General features: G+C 34.9%; 1 protein-coding gene across 8 annotated transcripts in view; it reads right to left on the reverse strand.

The window, feature by feature from the left end:
- CDC27 (cell division cycle 27) overlaps window positions 1–25,480 on the reverse strand; it is a 70,606-nt gene that overhangs the window by 32,247 nt on the left and 12,879 nt on the right. For 6 of the 8 annotated variants that reach the window (XR_004619355.1, XR_004619356.1, XM_019808183.2 and 3 more), the window contains exons 2-9: window positions 20,942–21,017; window positions 10,751–10,898; window positions 9,021–9,146; window positions 6,140–6,237; window positions 5,250–5,404; window positions 4,937–5,148; window positions 3,855–3,969; window positions 874–1,007 (exon numbers count right to left, since the gene is read on the reverse strand). Coding sequence is in view for 6 of the 8 variants with exons in the window: in XM_019808183.2 (XP_019663742.1) it covers window positions 874–1,007; window positions 3,855–3,969; window positions 4,937–5,148; window positions 5,250–5,404; window positions 6,140–6,237; window positions 9,021–9,146; window positions 10,751–10,898; window positions 20,942–21,017 (1,064 nt within the window). In the remaining 2 variants the exon portion in view is untranslated. The remainder of the gene's footprint in view (window positions 1–873; window positions 1,008–3,854; window positions 3,970–4,936; window positions 5,149–5,249; window positions 5,405–6,139; window positions 6,238–9,020; window positions 9,147–10,750; window positions 10,899–20,941; window positions 21,018–25,480) is intronic. The other 2 variants (XM_011235068.3, XM_002927490.4) reach the window with 1 other exon arrangement.

A 25,480-nucleotide genomic window follows, 5' to 3' on the forward strand; every position in this document is an offset into this window, starting at 1 on the left:
ATCCTTGTATGTTCTTTAGAATTAGGATTTACTCAGCCTATATAATGTTCTGCAGGAGGCCTCAGACAGGCTCGTAACTAAGCCCCAAGCAATCTCTGTCACCTGTCTTCGGGCCGGCACTCATGAGACTTAACATTCTGGCATTGCAGAAATATTGAGGCCTTTTATATAGTCAAGATATATGTACATGTGTGTCTGTTTTAAGACTTCTGGTACATGTTCACTATTTTACAAGGAGATAGAGTTGTATCATTCTTTTAAAATACTAGCTATGAATTATTTTTTAGTACTTCAACAGAAAAAAGAAACACTATTTAACACCATTTCTGTGTGGCAATGGATTCGTTATTTGAAGATTTACCATAAGATTAGTTTAATGATCTGTATATAGAAGTGCATAATAGGGGAAGGGGAGAACGAAACCTATCTGTAGTTGACCAATGAAGGTCATATAGTAAGAAAATTATTTTGGAGGAGTGTTCAGAATATCTAGTCTAAACAAATTCATGAGGGAATTAGAAAAAAATAAAAGACATTTTGGTTACCTTGTCTTGATTTGTATTAAAATACTCAATTAAAAATTATACTAGTCTTTCCAGTAAGTTTGTTTGTTTGTTTTTTTTAAGATTTTATTTTTAAGTAATCTCTACACCCAATGTGGGACTTGAACTTACAACCCTGAGATCAAGAGTCGCATGCTCTACTGACTTGAGCCAGCCAGGCGCCCCTAGAAATTTCTAATTTGACATATTCAAAATTTATAATAGTCATTCTAGAATTCTTGGGAGAGTCAAAACCTACCTAAAATGAATAAAGTCATGTTTTATAGCAAGAAAAGCCAACAATATCAAATAATGACACCATAATAAATACCTTGTTTGTGGACCAGAACTTTGTGTTTGTGCAACAAGAATTGGGGTTACCTCTCGACTATTTCCACTCTGTGAGAAGACAGACTTTGTTCCAGTTTGGCCGATTCTGGCAACAGACTGTAAAACACAAAAAGTCTAAGGTTTGTGAATTATAAATTGCATTGAAAATGGTAAGAGACACCATGATGCTCCCATCTACATTTTCCCAACGCAAGACTTCATAATATATACTGTCATCTGAAAACACAAATTATTGTCATTATTAATGTCAATTAATATACTAGGATTAACATCAAACTATTTCCACATTTTAACCTCAGTATTTTTTTTTAAAGATTTTATTTATTTGAGAGAGAGAGAGTGAGTGAGAAAGCACAAGCTGGGGAAGGGGCAGAGGGAGGAGCAGACTTCCTGCTGAGCAGGGTGCATGATGTGGGGCTCCATCCCAGGACCCTGGGATCATGACCTGAGCCGAAGGCTAATGCTTAACTGACTGAGCCACCCAGCTGCCCGCTTAACCTCAGTATTTTTATCTTTATACTATCCTTTCACTTTTCAGTTTAGTTTTTAAGGAAAGGCTCAAACTTCCTGAAAATTGCTAAAAAGCCAATTATTACACATTTTCCAGGTGGGGCTAAGTGTTACAAGATTTTTAAGACAGCTACTACTCTTAAGATTTATGGTCTAAGTCAGATTTATGATCTAATATAAAAAATAATAATACAGTAAGATTTTATATCCCTTCTCTGACACTTAGTAAAGATATTCTATAACAGTTCAGAGGAATAAATTTTTTAACATTACCTGATTATTTTCCATATTCTAAGCATTTTGCTCCTAGAATTAACATTTCTTTCTAGTGTGTTCAATTTTTCATTAATTGGTCTCTGTTCCCGTGGAGGAGAAAAAAGGACTTCCTGTCCCTCTGTCTTCTCTAATTTATCACCTTACTTCTATTCATTTTCATCACTTGGCTTCTTTATAAAATGATCTGTGACTATTGCATCAATGGATATTTTTAACTTTTTTACTACCAGATAATTTTCTTCAAAATTTATTATTACTTTGGTAGCCACTGTACATAATTATTAAACTTTATAAATTATAATTAATAACTAATAATAACTTTCTCACCAGATATGAAAGCCTTATTTTGGCCTTTTCTGTATTCAATATCATTGATCATGTCCTCCTTTTTGAAACTGTGTATAACTTCCAAAATAGTATGGGATTTTGATTATTTGTCCTAGCACTTCATTTGCAGGCCCTTTTTCCTTCCACTGTTTTTTTTTTTTTTTTAAAGATTTTATTTATTTATTTGACAGAGATAGAGACAGCCAGCGAGAGAAGGAACACAAGCAGGGGGAGTGGGAGAGGAAGAAGCAGGCTCCTAGCGGAGGAACCTGATGTGGGGCTCGATCCTAGAACACTGGGATCACGCCCTGAGCCAAAGGCAGCCGCTTAACGACTGCGCCATCCAGGTGCCCCCCTTCCACTGTTTTAAATTAAGTATGCTTTGTGTTCCTTCACTACTCTCTTTTCCTCGGAGAGCCTGGCTATTTTGACAGCTTTAACTATTATTTCTATCACCAGGCCATAGTCTTTCCTCTATGACTATCGACTAAATATTTTCATCTAATTTACCACCACCTCAAAATAAAACTTTATAATCCTTCCTCTTCTTCCTTTCCCATTTGGAACCTCTATATTCACCCAAGGGATAAAACTTTGAGTCAGTTCCTTACTTAACAAAGATCTAGGTACTTCACACAATATTCAGTTTGATATTTTTAGTTGCTACTACATGCAGAACTACAAGCAGAGCTTTCCTATGAATGTCTTACAGCAGGGTAAGAAGAGGATGAGAGAGCAAGTGGCTTTATTGTTTGGGCACCAAAATCACCTACCCAGCACTGACTAACTTGTCCTTGATTGCTATGGCTTGCCTGGTTTTGGCCTACTTCACCTGGCATGCTGATTACTATCCTACTATCTCTTCTTATAATTGTAATAAACTAATTTCCACAATTATACTTCAGGTAGCTGCCAACTCTTAAACATGAGATTTAAAGTAATCCACACATTAAGTACTTTGCAGCCCTTTTTTACTACTCTCAGAGCTTCTATTATTACTCATTAAGAAGCCATTACAGAAACAAAACAGACTCTAAGGACTTTTTCGAGTAAAAAGAGCAAGAACAAACGTCTCTAGGAGGGTAAAGGGTTTATATCAGTCATATACTAGTATGACTTACTTAGCTTCCATTTCTTAAACATCTGTTAGGGATGGTAATACGCACTTTAAACATATAACCTAATTTAATTCTCACAGAAGGTAACCCTTTACCACAGACCTGTTTCAAGCAAATGGCACTCTGACCTCTAATCCCATAGACCCATATAAAGGAACATTATTTAAAAAGTCTCAAGACTTGTTGCAATATTTCTATAAGGATACTGTCAAATATTTTTTATTTTACTACACATTTACTATATGGCTACTATTCATCTATGAAAATTTGCCATAAAAAATTTTTATTATCAGAAATAGCTGGCTTTATGCAAGTCAATTTTTTTTTTCATGTTAATTAGTACACTTAAAAGACAAACAGTCATGGGGACAATTAAAACAATGGCAGGTATAATTTCTGTTATTTATATTCAAAGTGATAGAAACCATCTTAATTTTGTTTAAAAAAGGGGAAATCAAAAATAAAAATCTAAATGTTTATTTAGCAACATGCTGAATAAACTATACTTGTGAGTTATAATTTTACATGGCCAAAGAGTAACCAGCTTTTTGTCTCCTACTATAACTAGCAGCTTAGGACAATGATGACCTTCTTTTACATTTAGATCAACAACTCTAAGGCAACAGTCATTACATAAAATTAGATTCTCTTTGAAATTGCCTTTAACAGATTGGCATTTTAAATGAATTTCTTTCGTCAACATCAAAACCGTATTTTATGTGGAAAATACCTTTTTTGAAGGGGCTCCAGTAGATGGCACGTCAATTACAGAAGATGTATTAGTGTAGTTTTGTAAATAGGATCCATCTCCAGGACTTGGGGTTTCTAATGGCAAAATCCCAAAACTGAGAAGAGGTTGAAATCAAGGTGTCAAAAAGTCATCAAGGCATATATAAAGCAGCAGTATACTTAAATTAGAAGGTCTAAAAGGAAGAGAATGGCAAATCAGTCTTGGGGGCAGTGAGGATCTGAGGGGCAGATTTAAAATAAGCTGTGAATGTAGACTATTCCACCCACCATAACTAAATTAAAAAGAAAAAAAAATCAAACAAGGAAGTAAATTGAGCAACAACTACTGATCTCAGGAGATTTTTGGAAATAAAGAAGAATGGCTTTGTAAAAGCAAAAATTATTTCAAATTCTTGGAATTTATGGGATTTAGACACTGTTACAGAGAGACTGTCTCTAGAGACCACTGAATCCATCTGTGGATTCAGGGAGTTGTTGTAATCTCATGGTCATACTATTTTAGTAACTCTCTGGCCCCCGGACCCAATTCATAGCATCTGTTCTAGCACGTAATTTTTTATTTTGACACTTTTGGATAAGTATTCTCTGGGCTGGGTTCCTGTATTTATACACACATATACTTCTAATAATTTTGACAAAATATTTCCTGTTGAGAGGCGTCAATCCTTCCTCCATGGTTGGAAAACAGCACTTTAGCAATAATCACTGCTGTCACTCTGATTATATCATAAGCATTCCAACATTTCAAAAGGTTCACTGACATTCACTGACACACAGCCAAAAAGACAGTATCTTTTAACACATACACTAGCTGAAGAAGGCATATCTGAGAGTTTTACATTTTTCTCTAACACTTAATATTAAATTTTTATCACAGATATTGTATTTCTTTTACTTTATTTTCTGAAAACAGAATAGGTCCATTATTGACTTACTAAATGCTTCTATTTCCATAATGATTTAGAAGTTGCTGTTCATATTTATTTATATTACTAATAATATGAATTATTACAGATCATTTAATATTATAGCACATTTTAAAGTGTGTTTTGTTTGTCTTACCTTGGGGTTAATGGGCTAAGAGCAGCTGGTCCTCCTAATAAGCTTCGACCAGTTTTTGGTTTATTTTGAACCTGTTTAGATAATATGGAAGTTCCTGTTCCAAGAGGGACAGTATCTGGTGAAATTACAGCTGAATCAATATAAGACACTGAGGAATCTGTATTCAAGGAGTACTTTGAATTGGAAGATTCTAAATTCAGTCTGTTTAATTCCTGAAACAGAAAATTTCTACCATGTCATTTATGATACATTATTTAGTTCATTCTTTCCTGTTTTTCATAATATTTGAACACTAGCAATATGATACACTTACAATTGTGTCCTGGGGTGTTTCTGTAAGAACAGTCTCAGGCTGTCTGTGCGATAAACTATGATTAGATACTAGTGTTGTGCACGAGCTGGGCAGACAGTTGCTAAAGTTCTGTAAAGATGTTAATTTAAATGTTTGGTCAGGATCTGGCTTTTCACCTGTGAAGGGAGAAAAAAAAAAGTATGCCTCTGAGGAATGAAGATTAATATATTTTTTCAAGTATGCATAAATTAGTGGAAATAAGGTCTTATCCAGAGTTTTAAAGTTCTATTTGTTTCAGTCAATCAAATTTACCTCCCAAAAGTCCACCTATCAATTTATTATAAAAATTTACCCCTCAGATAAAGCTATAAATTTAGAAATTAAATGGAATTATAATAACGCTGATTTTGAATACAATAAATCATTAGAAAATGCAGATTTCTGTGTTTCTTTTAAAGCAGAAAGCAACTAGATCTCATTTTACTCAAAGTAAAGAGTGACGGTTGAGAGCTGAAACCCAAGAGACAGTAAACTTTCAAGCACTTCCATGTATACATAATGTTTAAAATGATCATTCTTGAGTCCTAGAGCACATATACTAAGGCGCTCTTTCCTCATACTGTCCAGGTCTTTCTTACATTAACAGTTTCTGCTCCAGGTATTCTATTAATTTCTTTCCTTACCTAGAAAGCCAGTGTTATACTCACAATACAACTCATTCTAGAGGACACAAGGCCACATCATTCCTTAAACATGATTCTATTACCTTATTTCTTGTTTTTAATGTTAACAGCCTTTAGCTTTCAAAGATATTTTTCTTGTGAATATTTGTATCACTTTTCAAAAATTAAGGAGGTGGGAAAAAAAGAGAAAGTAGGGGAACCCTCCCCTAGCTACCTTTACAAACTTACCTATTTCACATAATGATTCAAAGGGGGACCAGAGGAAAGGATTTAAACTAAGGCTCTTTTGGTAACATTCTGATCCTTTGGCAAGCCGATCTGTCTTGCTGTAAAGACAAACAAATAGATTAGATAAGCTACACAACCCAAAACATTATAAAGAAATTTTTGATGCAAAAAATTAGGTAACTCTTATATATGTATTTCAAATACACATTTGAAATACATATATAAGTTGAGAGTACTTTTCTTGATGCTTCCCTAAATTACCAATTTCCCCTTCTTACCATTCTCCAATCTCTATTACTTAGGGCAGTTCAAATCAAAAGTCTGGTGAAAGCAAGCAGAACATGAATTGAAAGGAATGCCAGTCTAATGAACTACCAATGCCTTCTTGAATATTATAATTGCTTTTAATTTCCTGTCAGATACTAAAATTACTGAGGGAGAGATGGACAATATCCAAATATTTCAGTCTTATTCTTAATTTTTAATGTAATATCCCAATGGTAATTTTGAAAGTGACTTAAATGCTTTAAATATACCATATTTAAATGATTAGATTTTCTAATGAAGTAGAGGTGGTGACTTTTTTTTTTTTAAGATGTTATTTTTAAGTAATCTCTACACCCAATGTGGGGCTCGAACTCACAACTCACAGTTGCACACTCTACTGACTGAGCCAGCCAGGAGCCCCAAGGTGGCAGCTCTTAATGAAAAGAGTTTCCCAAAGAATTGGGGTGAAAAATTATTTAGATGGTACTGGGAAGAAACTAGTTAATCTAAGAACCAGAATTATTACTGGTTGTGTCCTAAACATAGAAGTCTATTGAGCTATTGTAGACAAAAAGACCAATAAAGAGATAAAAAAGATATCCTAACAAGCTATAGCTACAAAACTACAACAGGTATGTATCTAGATTACTGGGTGTAATTTTGGTCATAAGACAGGCACATGATGGCTGAAATGAAAAGCCACTTTTTTAGAGCAGAGTTTTCCCACACTGGATATTTAACCTTTGATATTTATGATGAATAAAAGGAACCCATCCTTATTCTTTTAAAGAAGGGGAAAAAAAACCTTCTTCGTGGTTAGGTCCTGATTCAACTGTACCTTCAAAACTTCTAATAATCTTGTTTAAAAATAATTAGTAACACAGATATAATATTTTTGTGATTTTTTGGATTTCAGCAGTTCTTACATGCACTCATTTGTTTATGAATAGTTTTATGAAGTTTTTTTCACATGTATAGATTTATGTAATCACCACCACAATCAGGATACAGAACTGTTCCAAAAGCCCAGAGAAACTCTGCACAGTCACACTCTTGCCTCAACTCTACTCTCCAATCTGACAACTACCGCTCTGTCTTTATCATTATAATTCTATCATATCTATATGTTATGAGAAATTCCATTGTTCTGCATCCTCACCAGCACTTGGTATTGTCAATTCTTATTTTAACCATTCTAACAGGTATGTAGTGGTTCCTAATGGTGTTTTTTATTTGCCTTTCCTTAATAACTAATGATTTGGCACATCTTTTCATGTGGTTACTTACCGTCCATATATCCTCTTTGGTGAGATGTCCATTCAAATATTTCACCCATATTCTAATTAATTTCCTAATTTCTAATTTTCTTATTGTTGAGAATTCAAGAAACAAAACTGTTTCTATCAAGTCTTTCCTACTTACCATCTTACCCCTCCTTCTTGACCAGGTAGAACTGATTATTCCTTCCTTCAGACAAAATACTGCTCAAATTTTATCACAGCATTTTTATTGTGATGATAAAAACTTACCAACTTTTGTTTACTACTTCTCTCCTATTATAAACCTTTGAGGGCAGGGATGTGAGTTATTTATCTTTACATTCCCAGTGTCAAGTAATGTGTCTAGCCATAAATGGAGGATAGACCTTAATCACAGTTTCATGAACTAAAATTTATTACTCCAACTCCTTTTACTAAGATAAATGAAGATATTGATATTATATCTTCACTTACTTCTGTTCTCAAAAGAGTGGTGTCATCTGAAAATGAGCCCCAAAATTCAGCCAAATAATTTATTCTGTTCAAAAAGACATTTTCAAGGTTTTTAAAAACTACTATTCAAACTAGCCTCAACTTATCTTAAAACAGATGCCTTCCTAACTCTTAGACAAGCAATCCTCAACCATTTCTCCTACAATATATAATAGGTGACATTTATACATGCAATGCACTCCCAAGGGCAGCTGAACAATTCCTGTTACCTAATCATATCTCCACCCTCTACTCCCCAACTCAGAATATTTCAGAATAAAAATTAGTGTGAACAATATTATTACAGTGATGACTTTGAATTCATTCTCACTTGCTTTCGAAAGACTAAATTTTAATAAATGTAAAGAAATTTTAAATACATTTAAAATTACTTGCAAATCACTATTATTTCAACTACCATTGTGGGAAGTTTCTTATGACATGCCTCAAAATTAGTATGGCAAACCAGATGGGAATTGCTATTCTTTATTACTGAAACTTGTCTTCAAGCCTTGCTCTAAGGAGCAAAAGTGATATTTAATATTAGAGAAGAAACTTCACTCATTTCTTTTTCCTCAGTGGATCACATGAAAATATTCTCCTCACCCAAGGTAAAAAAAAAAACCCATATGTGCACTCAATTATTAGGTAGTGTTGCTGTAGCTACTACCGTTAAAGTGGATAGTCAAAAATCGGATCAACACCTCTACTATTTTATAGGGTTAACAAGGTCATAGAAGACTGTGAGTACACTCTTCAGCCAAGTGCTATTTGATAAACACAGATAATGTAAGCTTTTTTAAATCACAAAGACTTCTAGCACTGGAAAAAATCTTCTGGTAACTTGAATGATTCTTACTTACCAATATACATGTCCCAACAATGAGAGAGTAAAACAAGCTGAATCACCAAACTCAGTAACAATATCATCATGGCTTTTCTGCTTATTAAAGACTCCACCAGATAAGATCTGTTCCCCTTCTGCAAGCCTTTAAAACACAAATTTAGAGATTAACAAAAGTCAGTATAAAAAGTATTGTGTGTAAACACATTCTTCATTACCAATGTACTTCCTTATATGGAGACAGATAAAGCAAGAAGTCCATGGCACCTTTTGAACAGCAATAACCATGTATTTAGAATCATTTCAAAGACTGGGAATTTATTATCTTAAAATTCCAGCCTTGCCTTTAAAAACAGAAACAGTTAAATTTAGTCTATGTACAAATGTAGTCTGAGCAACATACACATTACTCATGTCGAAAGAAATGGAAGGCCTTTATACTGGGGGAAAATGTGAATGGTTCTTCATTAACAGATATGGTGGTCCTTTTTAGTTCTGTAATTCCTTGAAATAGGAATCAGCAAGCAAATTAAACAAAACTAACAGATTTTAACTAAAAACTGCATATTTAATGGTTTCAGTCATTTTTAGGTTTACAAATGAAACCTGAATAGCACTTCATCTCTTTTTATTTGTCAATTATATTTTCTTGATACAGAAAATCATAAGTGTTCCCCAAAGGAAAAAAAAAATGACCTGACTTCACTATACATTTTTAGCACATCAGAGTTTGTAATGGTTTCTGTTTTAAAGTTCTTTCCAAACATCATGTGGAAAACTCTCAAGTAAGTTTACACAGCATATCCTAAACATAAAAGGTGGTATCTATAGTTCCTTTACTGTCAATGGGACTTTTAAAAAACCATGAATACTTATAAATGGGATAAGAATGCCTAAGGTAAGAACTGGCTTAAGAAACTAGCAAGTTAAATAAATTTTTAAGACTTTAACATTAGAATCTTTGAAGTAAGAATAATGTAATAGCAAATGTTTCAGAAATTTTATTGATATTTTAGCTAGTTTTAATTTAAAAGTCATTAGTTAGACAGTGGACAAGTATAATATTATTGGTCTGTGGAGACTTCATGAGGTTGATCTGTGTCCTCTCACTATAAACCTACAAACTAAATTCACATATAGGCTTTTACAATTATCTCTTTAGTCACTTTAAGCATTATTCCATCTCTTTCAGCACAAAAAAGAGTTTAACAGAAGATAACTACCTCTATCTATAGCTGCCTCCAGATTCAGAATAGGGACAGATGACTTAATTGAAATGTTCAAAAGAAGTGTTCTCCTGAATCTGCCCCCTTGATTCAAAGGGGTAGGAGCAGTGGTTTCCAAATAGAATAATCTTGAAAGGCAAATAATTACGCAACTACCCAGACACAATGAAGCGTTAATCTCAGGTGAACAGGTAAGGAGGTTTTCAGGCTTATTCCAATTGAAAGCAAAGGAAAGGAAATAACGCTTCAGATAATTTTGGAAAATGACAGGAATTAGTTATAACTTAAGTTTCTCCAGAGTTAAATTCTATTATTTATTATCATAACAATGAAATCTCTCCATAACAAAAATGATAATGCCATAGGCAACAGTATAAACATTTTAAGTTACTGAAATAGACAAATCTCTACTACCAAAAAAGAGAGGAGAAAAGAAGTCAGAGTTTAATCTATCAAAAGGATTTTATCCAAAATTCTACAGTGTAAGTAAACAAAATTAGATAGAAAAGATTTAAAAACTTACTTGCTGAGATCAACACAACATTTTGCAAGCAGGTATTTACACTGCGGTGTAGTACAACTGTGTCCTTTCAAGAGTCTATATGCTTTATATGCCTTTCCTGAGCGGTAATAACAGGTTGCCAATAAAAACAAGGCTTCCTCTGAGTGTACTAAGAGCACATATGAAAAAAAATGGCTATTATTCAGTATGTTGAATGGTAATCACTGTTTATCTGGCAATAAACAAGTTTAGCAAGAAAAAATTAGTCATGTTATTTAATATAAAACAACCATTTATTAATCCAAATTTGAATTGAGAAATACTTTACTGATAGAAATCTTAGTTCCCCAAGTCCTGATTACCTTCTTAGAAAGAACCAAGGAAATAATACAATGGAGACAGTCATGGTATTTTCTATAAATCCTTAAGAAAAGTGCACGCTTGTGTGCACACACACACACCCACACCTACCTTTAAATAGACTACCAGTAAACTGTCTTGCATTTTGTAATATTTTTTTAATAGACTCTCTGAGAGAATAGAAGTTAAATTTCATGAGAGGGAAATTCAGGGCTATAAAGCTAATTATCAATCAGAGATTATTTTCTACATTAAAAAAGGACCAGATTTTAAAAAACACACACTTATTTCTAACACCAAATATACACTAAATTATATTCAAGATAATTTAAGACAAAAGAAAAATTCTAAATTGTGAATACCCACAATGTTCAAACATTCAATTGACAGACTTAACACTTCTATAACAATAATAATTATACTGCCCTGCAATGGCAAGAGTGGAATTATTCAATCCGTTCCCTAGTCTTATTATTAGGAAATGTCCCTTCTTACTTAATGAAATGTGGCATTTTTCTCCTTATTTATTGTTTCTCGAACTGACCATCACCTAACTTCTATCCTTGCAATCTCCCAACCAATCCAGGTGAGAGTCTATAGAGGAAACAACAAAGGAGATAGAAAGAAAGAGGGAAAAATCACAAATCCGTGCTTCTAAAAATGGGTTATATAATAATCTCAGTGGGCTGAGGGATATTCTAAACCAGTGAAAGTGGGTCCCTCTACCAGCATGAGCATGACTTGGGAGCCTGTTAGAAACAGAAAATCTCAGCTTTATCTTCAGACACATGAAGTCAGTAATTCTGGGAGTGGGGACCAGCAATCTGTATTGTAATAAACCCTTCTGGTGATTCTGATGCATGCTAAAGTTTGAGGATCGCTGTTCTATTTATTTATTTGACAGAGACAGAGAGACAGCCAGTGACAGAGGCAACACAAGCAGGGGGAGTGGGAGAGGAAGAAGCAGGCTTCCAGCGGAGCAGAGAGCCTGATGAGGGGCTCTATCCAGACCCTGGGATCACGCCCTGAGCCAAAGGAAGACGCTTAACGACTGAGCCACCCAGGCGCCCCTGAGGATCGGTGTTCTCAAGTACAAGATAAATATGCCACATCTTCTTAAAAAGTTAACTTCACCTAAGTTGGGGATAAAAAAGTAGTTAACTTCACTTAAAGTTTGGGATAAAAAAGTAGGTAATTTAAAAGTTAACTCTTACAAAGGTTTTTTTGGGGGTCATATATAGATGCAAGCAAAAACTAACAGAACCCTTCTCCTCTGGTCCATTTTATGATTTTTCATGAAACCCTAATACAAAAAAATATTCAATGCATGATACATAGTAAATAAGAAGTTCTGGCAACATGTTAATAGGATGGACCTAGTGTTAGTGCAACAGAAGCAAAAAAAAATGAATAGGGAGCTCTACTGCAGTGAGAACAAACTGTCAATTTCACTGAACTGTAAGTGCTAATTTACATAAATTAGAAAGTGTGACTTCTTGATTTTGCAAAGGCTTAGTTTTGCCTTTTAAGTTTTTAAAAACTATTGATTACACCAATAAACAATGGCTCCCCAAAAATAGTTTAACTTTTAGCCATAACAATGCTTCATCAAAGGTTTTGTTTACAAATACTTCATTATGTTTAGGTCCATTTTTACTTGCAGTAAAATTCTCTAATAACATAAAGATACCAAATAGTGTGTGTGTGTGTGATTTTAGTGTCATACTACAGTTACCTTTTTGAAGTGTAATAACTTAAAATCTATCAGTTCAGATGGGAATATGGATTAGAAGTTTAAGCACACCTTAAGGTTGATAAAAGTATAAGATAGTAAAGTAAATTCAAAACAACTTGAAGGGTTATGAAAGACATGGAGAGACCTGGATGGTTCTTCAGGCTCCCCAGAAATAACCTGACAGTCCTAAACACTGAACCAGTAGTAAGGAGTTATAATAAAGCTACAAAGCATAGACTATTAACAAATAGATTTCATCTGGAACAGTAACACCAACTGATTGATTGACAGTGGCTGCCTCAAGTGTTGAATTCAGAAAAATTCTAAGGCTGACCATGGCTTAACTAGTAAGTGTGCAGATATCAAAGTAACAGGGCGTAGAATTGGTTATAGATGTCTGCATGACATTTATTTAGTATCCTTTACTTACAGCCTTAATTAAAATATGTGATTAGGAATTATAAGGTCCATAATATACTTTGTAATCAGAAATAAGGTGAACATTGATTCCACATAGTCACTCTTAATATAACATTGAGAAATCAATCATGTAGTAGTTAAATTATGGAACATCTGTATGATGGGACACTCTAGAATTGCCAAAGAAAAAGACATAAAAAGATTTCCAGAACGCATTGTTAAGTGAAACAAAAAAGAAGTTGTGGACCAATACTGAAGCTCCTTCTTCTTACGAACAGATTAGGCTTCAAAAGCTGAAAGGTCATTTCATTTAAGCCCAGAATAATTAAGAGCAGTTTAGTATTGCATCCTCCAGATACATTTCCAACAAACAGGAAGGTGAGTTAGTCCCTCAAAGCTTTCAAATCGGATAAGACATCTCTTCTTGATGTTGACTTACAATGTAAATGAGCAGCCTTTTCCAAAGTGGACCAATTTTGGCAAAACTAGAAGTCTGAGGAGATGAGGGTTCTCTAGCCTTGATAAAATCTACAGTTATCATGGAGAACTGCTTAGAAATTAGAGTCCCTGCTTGCTGCCTTGTCATGAACTCGACATTGTGAGTATTCAAAGGGCATAGAACCTATGAAATCATCTATGATTTGTGATACACTTTTCATCTTGGTTATCTTTTAAGTTCTTAAATCAAGGATGGGCAGTAGAGCACATGCGTTAAAACTATGGACTCGAGAGCCAAACTGCTTGGGGTCAGATTTCAGCACCACCACTTATCAGCTTCATGACTTATGGCAAGTTAACTTCTCTGTCTCTCAATTTTTTCATCTGTAAAATAAGGACATAAGAGATATTGATCTCTAAGGGTTGCTACTAGGATTAAATGAGTTAATAAAAAGAGAGTACTAAAGATAGTACATGACACATAGTAAGAGCTATATGTGCTATTATTAAATTATCATTGGCTTTCTCCTGAATTTACAATACCTGAACAGTCATTTGATAGTAATGTGCATTATACATACATGACACTGAGCCACAAGCTCAAATAATTTCATTTCATCACTAACTTTTCTTTTGTTAAAGGATGTCAATTGCCTGCGTGCTGTGCTTTTCAGACGTTGCATTATTCATCCCATCCTTTAGAGTTATTTCTTTTGTTGAATACCTCATTTACATATACGACTTCAGTATTTTAATATTCTTTCCACTTTTTATTTTCTCTAACTTGTTTATATCCTAAATTTCAATACTAACTGATTTTATATTTGTTGTATATAATAGGGTTAACAATGGTTTAAGATACTTTGAAATCATGCTTAGAGTAAATATACCACAGGTAAGAGGGGTACAGTAAATTTCAGAAAGGCTCTTCAGTGTTGAGGGGGGAAAGTGGCCATACTTAAGGAGAAAGCAGATGGTCAGGTTGTGCAGGGCTTTGCAAGCTGTCTAAAGATTTAGGGATAAATCCTTATAGCAACTAGACATCTCTGAAGCATTTTAAGAAGGAAAGTAAAGAGAATGGGTTGATTTGGGAAGTGGAAAGGGAAGAGGCAGGGAAGGGTAGATATGGGAAAACCAGTCAGGAAGCTTTTTTAGTAAGAGATGTCTTAGGTTAGTGTGGGAACATTATAAATCAATGCTTTGCATGCACTGAGTTTGGTGTGTGTGATATTTGTGTGAAACAGCTAAGTTAATGCATGAAACAGTTGAGTCTCGAATAAAAAAAATTTGTTGGGAAGAGTCTTAATCACTAACACATTATAAAAATGAAAACTATGAGAATTAAAGCACCATCTTTTTCCCTGGCAAGCATTTAAGTATGATAGTAAAAGGTCAGGCCAATGGGCCGGACATCCTTTTGGAGCTCCCCTCACAAAATGTAATAAACTGACTGAATATTTAGACTAGATATATGTATTAAATATTCCAATAATGACTTAAAAATGAAATGGCACATCATTAGTAGCTTTCTGGATATTCCCTCATTGATGCCCTTGACATAAATTGGTAAATAATTTTTTTAAAAAATGTTGCCATTTGTAGTCACATATTTCTGTGAGTTTGGGCTCTCAATATCATAGCTAAGACAGAGAAGAGAAACAGATGCTGAACCTTTTACTCTGGTTCACTTCTCTTCAACTGAGCCCAATTTACTGAAATCAATATACCCAGTGCAATTTCTACATCTGGCCCATTAATCATTAAGACAGGTAGAAACTGGTGAACAATTTTATGGTAACATAAAATGTATTCATACTTAAAAATAAACATTTTGTAGTGTAGGATGCAAAATCTACATCAAGATAGAACACTAGATTTCGGGGGTGCCTGGGTGGCGCAGTCGTTAAGCGTCTGCCTTAGGCTCAGGGCGTGATCCTGGCGTTCCAGGGTCGAACCCCACATCAGGCTCCTCCGCTAGGAGCCTGCTTCTTCCTCTCCCACTCCCCCTGCTTGTGTTCCCTCTCTCGCTGGCTGTCTCTGTCAAATAAAAAAATAAATAAATTTAAAAAAAAAACAAAACAAAAAAACCCACCAGATTTCAAACAACTATGAGCTTTTCATGAGGACCCTCAAAATAACTTAGGGAACACATGTGTTGACACAATGTTTTGGCTACTTCTTTTTCCTTGCTTTTCACCAGTTACAATCACCAGTTCCATATGATCTCATAGATTGCAACTTCTCATCTTTCCCCAGAGGTCCTAGACATTTCCTTATAAAATAAAACGCACACAAAACTTACATCTGGTTAGTTTTTTTTTTTTTTAAAGATTTTATTTATTTATTTGACAGAGATAGAGACAGCCAGTGAGAGAGGGAACACAAGCAAGGGGGAGTGGGAGAGGAAGAAGGAGGCTCCCAGCGGAGGAGCGATGTGGGGCTTGATCCCATAACGCCGGGATCACGCCCTGAGCCAAAGGCAGACGCTTAACGACTGAGCCACCCAGATGCCCCACATCTGGTTAGTTTTCTGAACACAAATTACTCATCTCTCTCCAAGGACCTACCATATTAATTGTAATAATATATTCTTTGCCCATATAGCCTACGACTGTTTCTATTTGTTCCTAACCACCCATTTCTACTCCTTCCCAACAGCTAAATATATATAATTACAATTAAAAACCTCAGAAAATCTTAGAAGTACTCACATGCTATCTATTAGGACAAGGGGAAAAGCTGAATCTATATTCTGTCCAACAGTTAATCAATTAGCAATGGAGAAAAACCTTGGTCAAGGAGATCAGGTATTGGCAGCGGGAAGGAAAAATAGGTGCTTACAATGGCAGAAGGGAATATGGAGGGGGATGATAAGATTAGGACAGTTTTTCCAAACAGCAAGTCTCAATTCACTGTGGATTGTGAAATCAATTTAGTGGATATCAACCTGCATTAAAACAACAACAACAAACACTCAAATAGAAAAATATCAGAGTGCATTGTATATAAGAGGAATAAAAAAAAGAAAATCTGAAAAGCCACTATATTAGAATATGCTAAGGGACAGGAACTTATAAAGGACTTCCTATGTGCCAGAAACCACACTAGATTATTATAGTTAGTGCTGAAAACTATCTTGTTAAATAGGTATTTCTCTTCCTAATTTAAAGATGAGGAAAATTAGGCTCAGAATAACTTCTTACCTAAGATCAAATGGCTAATGAACACATGAGTTGACATTCTCTCTTACACCACTTTGCTTATACCATGGGTATTAGGTGGGCTAACTATGCAACTGTTAGGAGAAAGACAAAGGGATGACAAGGAACTAGTGAAATTCAAGAATTTGACTTTCAGAGGGTCCTATCCATCTTCTCTAGCCTCATGCTCTATTGGGTGTCTTTCCCTAAAACATAGCGGCTGCCACTAGTCGCATGGGAGGCCACTGAGCAAAGGGGCAAACAGGTTACATCTAGAACACCAACTCTGATCAACTAATATTGTCAGCCAGCAACACTGGGTCAAAAAGAATTCCAAGGTTGGTTCAATGGGAATAAGTAGTATGATAGATTAGTGATGTCTGTCATAAATCAGGGTGGCAAGTATTCGCTACCCTTTGTAAAATGGAATCAAAGATTTACCACTTACTGCCTATGAACATGGGTCTCAGTTTCTTCATTTCTAAAATGGCAATAGCAAATGTCCACTTTATAGGATTATTGAAGATTAAATAAGGAATTAAGTATGTAGAGAACCTAGTACTTAGTACGAAGTCAGTAAATGGCAGAAGTTATGCTTGTCATTATCACTGAACTAGGATAGTACCTGCTCCTGTTGCACTTAAATTCTAAAATCTTCCCTCATAGGAATTAAGGTCAAACAGAGTGATTAGGTTCCACAGTTAACTCCTGAACAATGAGGGGGTTAGGGGCACCTACCCTGCAGAGTAAAAAATCCACAAGTAATTTCTGACTCCCCCAAAACTTAACTACTAAAAGCCTACTGTTGACCAGAAGCCTTACCAATAACATAAACAGTTGATTAACACATATTCTGTATGTGTGCTATATACTGTATTCCTACAATGAAGTAAGCTAGAGATAAGAAAAAACCATAAGGGTGGGGCGCCTGGGTGGCTCACTTGGTTAAGCATCTGATTCTTGATTTAGGCTCAGGTCATGATCTCAGGGGTGTGGGATTGAGTCCCACGTTGGCCTCCGTGCTGGGTATGGAGCCTCCGTGCTGGGTATGGAGCCTGCTTGATATTCTCTCTCTCCCTTTCCCTCTGTTCCTCCCTGCCCCCCTGCCCTCTCTCTAAAAAAAAAAAAAAAAAAAAAAAAAACCCATAAGACAAAATACATTTATAATACTGTATTGAAAAAAATTTGTATATCAGTAGACCCACACAGTTCAAATCCGTGTTGTTTAAGGGTCAACTGTATACTGAGAGAAACTAATACTTACTGAGCAACTATCTAAGTGTCAAGTGCTGTGTCAAACACAGACAGAAAGTGGACTGAACAGCTTTATGCAAATTCATCTGGAATCCTTACCCAATTCTATGAGAAAACCTAACTGTCTTAATTTGAAACCACTAATTCACAATCTTTTGGAGCCTAACTATAATTAGAAACTGCCAATCCTTTAATAAACAAATTCAAAAAAGAAAGTATAAGAGAGCAAAACATGAGGGTTGTGTAGGTATCACTGAAAATACATGTAAGTAGATTATGCATGATAAACCTTGCTTTTATATAATTGAGCAGAGTAGGGTAACCTATTGCATTATCTTCTTTCTAAGCTTCTCACTCTTTTAAATCTTTTCATTGGGATCTCAGATTCCTGTTGGCAGAGATCTTCCCCACTCTCCTCTCTGAACTCCTGTTCTCCCTTGAAGGACCTGACAGCACTCTCACAGGGATGCAATTTCCCTCATATCCCACGTACTTCAGAGTCAAGGTAAGGTTTCCTCTTTGTTTCTTTCTTTTTTTCTTTTTTAAAGATTTTATTTATTTATTTATTTGAGAGACAGAGCAAATGTGAGTGGGGGTAGAGGCAGAGGGAGAGGGAGAAGCAGATTCTCTGCTGAGCAGGGAGGCCAACGCGGGGCTTGATCCCAGGACCCCAGTATCATGACCCAAGCCGAAGGCAGATGCTTAACCAACAGAGCCACCCAGGTGCCTCTCCTCTTCGCTTCTTAAAACTATTTCCAAGCATTACTCTTTGCAGGGCAGTCTGCTTCATTAATGGAAGAATTTTACAACTGGTTGGCTCATGGTCTTCTAATCCCATGTTATTCCCATACATCTCCCAATTCAACCTCATCTGGACTTTTGGCACTTCTCTGTATCTTATTTACCAATCCCCTTCTGTGTTAACTTTCCTATATAGTTTCTATTTCCTGGTTCCAGATCTTGTCTATATTCTTAATGATCTTAACCCTTGTCCTTTCTTGTGACACATGCCTGGCAAACCCCTAGTATCTACCTTCTTATGCTTGCAGTTAGGTTACTAAGCACTTTCTACTAGAGTAAAATCATACAACTGAGCAGAAAGGTTCCACTAGCAATTCATACAAGAACACACAAAGCACACAAAAATAAAGGTCATCTGTAACCATAAAAAAAATTAAATTTTTTGGCAAGTAATCCAATGGGAACATCACAAAAAGTAGAAAAACTGAGTTAAGCAAACACACACCTGAGTAAAAAGAAGGCAACACCGTTTCTGGTTGGGAAGGCTAGCTATAGTAAGATGTCAATACTTCTAAATTAATTTAGAGAATGATAATAGTTACAGGTCGGCACTGATCAAAATCTTGGTGAAATTTCAAAGCAATAATAAAATACACATAGATGAATGAAGGATAAAAAAGGGTAAAGATGTCTTATTAAAGAATGAGTTGGAAAGGGAAAAAAATGATGGGAGACAGACCTTATGAAATATTAAAGTACTATATAAAGTGTTAACTAAAAATGGTATGATATTGGGTTAAAAATAGATAATGGAAGAGAGGAGAAATTCTGGAGACAGAACAAAATACATTTTTTTAAATTTAATATAAAACCAAGTAAAATACCATGTGGGAGAAAAAAAGCATTACTTAATATATAATACTGAATAAATTAATAATACCATGATAAATTCTTTAAACTCTTTTAAACCACCAAAAATCACATATTTACTGTAGATGGTAGAAAGATGATAATTTTCCATCTACTGAAGCAATAGGAGAAAGTATAAATGACAAAGCTGATGAGTTCAACTACATAAAAATTTTAAATACTGAAACAATAAAAACCAACAGAATTAACATTAAAAAGCAACAATCTGGGGCAAAAATACAATAAAGATATAGCTCATAGAAACAGGAATAAATTTAAAACAAACACTTGAGAAAATACCTAGAATCCCTTATAGTAGTAAAAATGCAAGACAAAATACCTCACAATTCTCAAGTAAGCAAAAATACATTAAATTGGTCAAATATGATACTGATAGGATTATGAAGGAAGTCTTATGCTGTTGGTAACACCCCAAATTATTATACCTCTCTCTGCTGGGTTACCAACTGTGGAAGAAGTAATTTGTTGTAGAACTGATCACACTGTTTGAGTTGTAAATTCCATCCTAGAATATATAACCCAAGGAAATGACTTAAAAGAACAAAAAGCTGTACCTAATTATCTATATTAGCATCTTAGAAAGAGAATTACAATAATTAACGACAGACACAAAACATACATTACCAGCAGATGTTTACTGAACATTTATTACCATGCCAGAAGGCTGTGCCAAGTGCTTTAAATACATTATCTCATTTCATTCTTCAATGTTATGAAGCAATTATTACTATCTTTATTTGATAGATGAGAAATCTGAAATACTCAGACACTGAGTGACTTGCTCAAGGTATACAACTGCATATTTAAGTGACAGGGTTAAGGGTTTGTACCAAGGCTATAGACTAAATTCTTGCTCTTAGCCACAGAATATAGACTCTTCTAACAAAAAAAAACCTGGAAAAAATATCTAAAGATTGGAAAATGATTAAATAAGCCATAGTGTAAAACCTGGAACAACTCTACAGTTATTAAAAGTAGCATATAAGATACAGGAGAAGTTTTTACGAACTAGCGTCAATCATAAAGGAAAAACAAAAGTGATCCCCATAATCTTGTTATATATGCCATAGGAAATGACAGAATTCCATATATTTTATTCATTTATGGTTCTATAGAAATGAAGAGATTACAAACCTTCAGCATACAGTCGTTCTGCAAGGAAAACTGCATCTCGGTAAGCATAGTGGTTTAGTGCTTGCCATATAGCAGCCTGAAAGTAGAGGAAAAAGAACATAAATATACAAACATACAGAGTTTCAAAGTAACTCCTAGCAGAGCCTTGCATATTGTAAACAAATCAACAACCCTGGCTTAAGTAATAAAACCTCAATGCCCATCATGCAAACTCCATAGTTTGCCAGACAAGGCTCTTCACAATATGGCTCCTAACATATCTGAATTTACTCCTCTCCATGGACATTTCGGCCTCTGTGGTTTTGTACTTCCTTCCCCCCACCGCCCCGCAGAGGAATGTGGGCTCCCTCACCTACCTCCTTTTACAAACTGCTCATCCCTAAAGACCCAGCTTAATTAACATCTACTTCATGAAGGTTTCTTGGCTGATTCCTAGCTATTTTTTTGGTAAGCATATCTCTTCTAGTGGAGCACTCAAGTTTTGTTATAGTTACTTGTTTATATGTCTGCCCACCCCACTAAGCCATACTACTCTAAACTTACAACAGTGGTTTAAACAATTTTTCATGATATACATGAAATGTATGTCATCCTCCACAAAAACTTCCCCACTTATTACCTTTAATGCTACCCTGTTCTCACCCACTCAAGGAAGCATGTTAGGATACAGATAAGTAGAGCTACTATAGGAATAACCTTTAATCTATTTGAATATATTTTTCTATTATTTTATTTTATTTTTTAAAAGATTATATTTATTTTGAGGGAGAGAGAGAGAGAATCTCAAGCAGACTCCACACTGATCATGGAGCCTGATGTGGGGCTCTATCTCACAACCCTGAGATCATGACCTGAGTTGAAATCAAGAGTCAGATTGCCTAATTGACTGAGCCACCCCACATTTTTTCTTTTTTAGATTTAAGAAACATATCTATAAAGTTTATATCAAACCACCACCCTGAATTTTGTTAATCTTTAGATTTTCTTTACTATTTGTACACATATGTATCATTTCTAAGCAATGCAACATTTAGTTTTCCCTGTTTTTGAATTTTAAATAAATACAAAATAAAAACAATCATATTGTATATATTCTGCTATGATTTGCTTTTGTAATCCAATATTATATTTAAAAAATTCATTCCTAATCTGTACAGCTGGAGTTTATTCCATTTTGATTGCTGAATAAATAATATTTCCATTGTATAAATATACCAAAATGTATTTTATCTATTTATGGCATATGAACATTTGGGTTATTTCTAGTTGTGTTCCCCCCCCCCCCCNTGGTCCCCCCCCCCCCCCAGTTATAATAGTGCTGCAAAGAACATTCTTGTATTTGTCTCTTGGGATATCTGTTTAAGAATCTCTCCAAATTAGGATATATATTTAAGAATGAAATTATGGAGCTGCTGGGTTCATGTTCATATACATGTTCATCTTTACTAGGTTATGCAAATTATTCTCAAATTGTTGGTTTAATTTACACTCCTACCAAAAATGTATGAGTTCCCATTATTCCACATCCTTGTCTACACTACGTACTATCAAAAAAACTGAGTTTGTTTATTTATTTATTGTAATCTTTATTTATCTATTGTAATCTTTCTTTCTTTCTTTCTTTCTTTCTTTCTTTCTTTCTTTCTTTCTTTCTTTCTTTCTTTCACTCTCTCTCTCTTTCTTTCTTTCTTTCTTGTAATCTCTACACCCAATGTGGGCTCAAACTCATGACCCTGGGATCAAGAGTCGCATGCTCTACTGACTAAGCCAACCAGGTGCCCCTAAATTTTTAATTTTTACTAGTCCAATAGATATAAAACGCTTATCTTTTGCGTTTAATTAGCATTTCTCTGAATATTAAAATGAGGCTGTGTTCATTGGTAATTTATTTCATGTTTATTGGTCTTCTGGCAAATGCCTGTTTATGTGTCATACGTTTTTCTGTTAGGTGACTTACCTTTTCTTACTATTTTACCCAGCATTTTTAGGAGCACTAAACCAAAGAGGTTTCTTTTAAGTTCCAGTGTGTCATATAACACTAATTTTTAGTCTGTCATATAAATTATGTGTATATAAATTATGTGTTCATATATATTTATGTTTTGCTTAGCATTTTTAGGAGCACTAAACCACAGGAGTTGCTTTTAGCCTCTCTGGGTTTCTTTTAACTTTTAGTCTATCACAAGCTATAAAAGTCATCAGTTAATTTTAAAAATTCATAAACTTATAAACTGAGATATCTTACAACTGATCATGATATGACAGTTTTTTTTATTTCTAGCATGTATACTAGCTTATAATGTATTGAATAATTTAACAGAGTTACAATAAAACCAGCAAGATGGATTACCTAATGAAGACCACTAGCTAACATTGTAACAGTAAAACTAGATGTAATAAGTGATTAATATGCCTTAGATACAGTAAAAGCTCAACTATTTGAATGAATAAGCAAATGTTTAATAACATTTCTATGAGTATTATTAATTACAATTTTTTATATTAAAATCCTAGTAGTAGTTGATGACTTACTTATTAGTGCAAGGGTATATTTTTCTATTTCCTCAAGAAAAAAAATGGTAAATGAGTTTCACTTGGGGTCTCTAGATCCTCTTAAGCTTATTGTCTATACAGTCTAAATTTTTTAAAGTCTCAGAGATGTGCTAATTTGGCCATTTCCATCCAGACACAGGGAAAGGAAGAAGGAGGGAATTTAAATTTAATTTTGAATAAACTATACTAACCCAGACAGCATTTTTCCCCCTCTAATGTTCTTAATCCAGTCATTTCTCACTACTTCAAGAACTATTTAAAATTGCTATTCAAAGTGTGGTCCTTGGAGCAGCAGCAACACTAGTATCTTCTGGGAGTTTTCTCAGATCCCAACACAGACCTACTAAATCAGAATCAGCATTTTGGGGCGCCTGGGTGGCTCAGTCGCTAAGCGTCTGCCTTCGGCTCAGGGTGTGATCCCAGGGTCCTGGGATCGAGCCCCGCGTCGGGCTCCCTGCTCCACTGGGAGCCTGCTTCTTCCTCTCCCACTCCCCCTGCTTGTGTTCCCTCTCTCGAAGGGCTCTCTCTCTCTCTGTCAAATAAATAAATAAAATCTTAAAAAAAAAAAAAAAAAGAATCAGCATTTTAACAAGACCCCCAGGTGATTTATATGCATATTAAAGTTTGAAAAGGACTGATCTAAAAAAGACTTACTCTAATTAAAAACATCCCTGCTCAATAGACTCGCCAAAGCCAAAGAGGTTGTCTCATCTAATGTTAATTCAAGATGTTAAGAACAAAATAATTTCGGGGTGCCTGGGTGGCACAGCGGTTAAGCATCTGCCTTTGGCTCAGGGCGTGATCCCGGCATTATGGGATCGAGCCCCACGTCAGGCTCCTCCGCTATGAGCCTGCTTCTTCCTCTCCCACTCCCCCTGCTTGTGTTCCCTCTCTCATTGGCTATCACTATCTCTGTCAAATAAATAAATAAAATCTTAAAAAAAAAAGAATAAAATAATTTCTAGTCCTTCAGGCCATATCCCTTAGTTTTGAAAGAAAGGCCTGAATTATTCAAATTACAAAGCCTCTTGTTTGCAGGTCTTCATGTTCCTTCTTGGCCACAACCCATTTCTTACACCTAATAAAATATCCTACATATTAATAGAAATGAATCATAATACCATCTCCTTTCATAAACTATCCAAATTAGTTGGGCTAAAAGATATCTCCCTTTGGTGTAAAATGTACCATTTCGCTCTCCCCCAATATTTTCAGAAGTAGCTGGCATAACCTATAGGATGATTCCAACAGTATACAAAAAAATATGACTTACCTGCTTTAAATAAGAGAAATCCTAGAATTTTCAGATACTTATAAACTCCATATTAAAGATAATTTGTTGTCCCAAAGCCTAATTCATCCCAACACCACTACTCGTAATTTCCAGAAGACAAAGGGGTTCATACAATTTTAATTTTGCCATACTTCAGAGTTCTATGTTTATTTCTGGAATACTTCCATATGATTTAATCCCACAATGTCCCTCGATTTCATAGAAAGGAATATTTAGAATACCGAAATATCATACTACACTAAAAAAAACCTCATTCATAATTGGAAGGTCCTCTATTACTTGGGAAGTAAAATAGATGGGAAGAGAAAAAGAGAAGGCCATAAATACCAATAGGACCTGCTAAGAAGGACTGTTAAATCACTGTATGATTCTTCCCCAATTAGAGCCACCTAAATAAGAAAGGTACCAAAGACAAGTTGTGCTGAAACAGCCAGAACCCCCAATAAAATGTTCCATATTGCTGCTAATAATTCTTCCACAAGCCATTAACCAAGGATCTGAGGTTCCTACTCTTTACTACTCCTTGACTTTTTTTTTTTAAGATTTATTTATTTATTCAAGAGAGAGAAAGCACCAGCAGAAGAAACAGAGGGAGAGGGAGAGAGAATCTCAAGCAGACTCTGTGCTGCGTGCAGAGCCTGACATGGGGCTCAATCTCACGACCCAAGATCATGATCCAGGACGAAACCAAG

The sequence above is a fragment of the Ailuropoda melanoleuca genome, chromosome 13 (genome assembly GCF_002007445.2).
Source record: "Ailuropoda melanoleuca isolate Jingjing chromosome 13, ASM200744v2, whole genome shotgun sequence".
Classification (NCBI taxonomy): domain Eukaryota; kingdom Metazoa; phylum Chordata; class Mammalia; order Carnivora; family Ursidae; genus Ailuropoda; species Ailuropoda melanoleuca.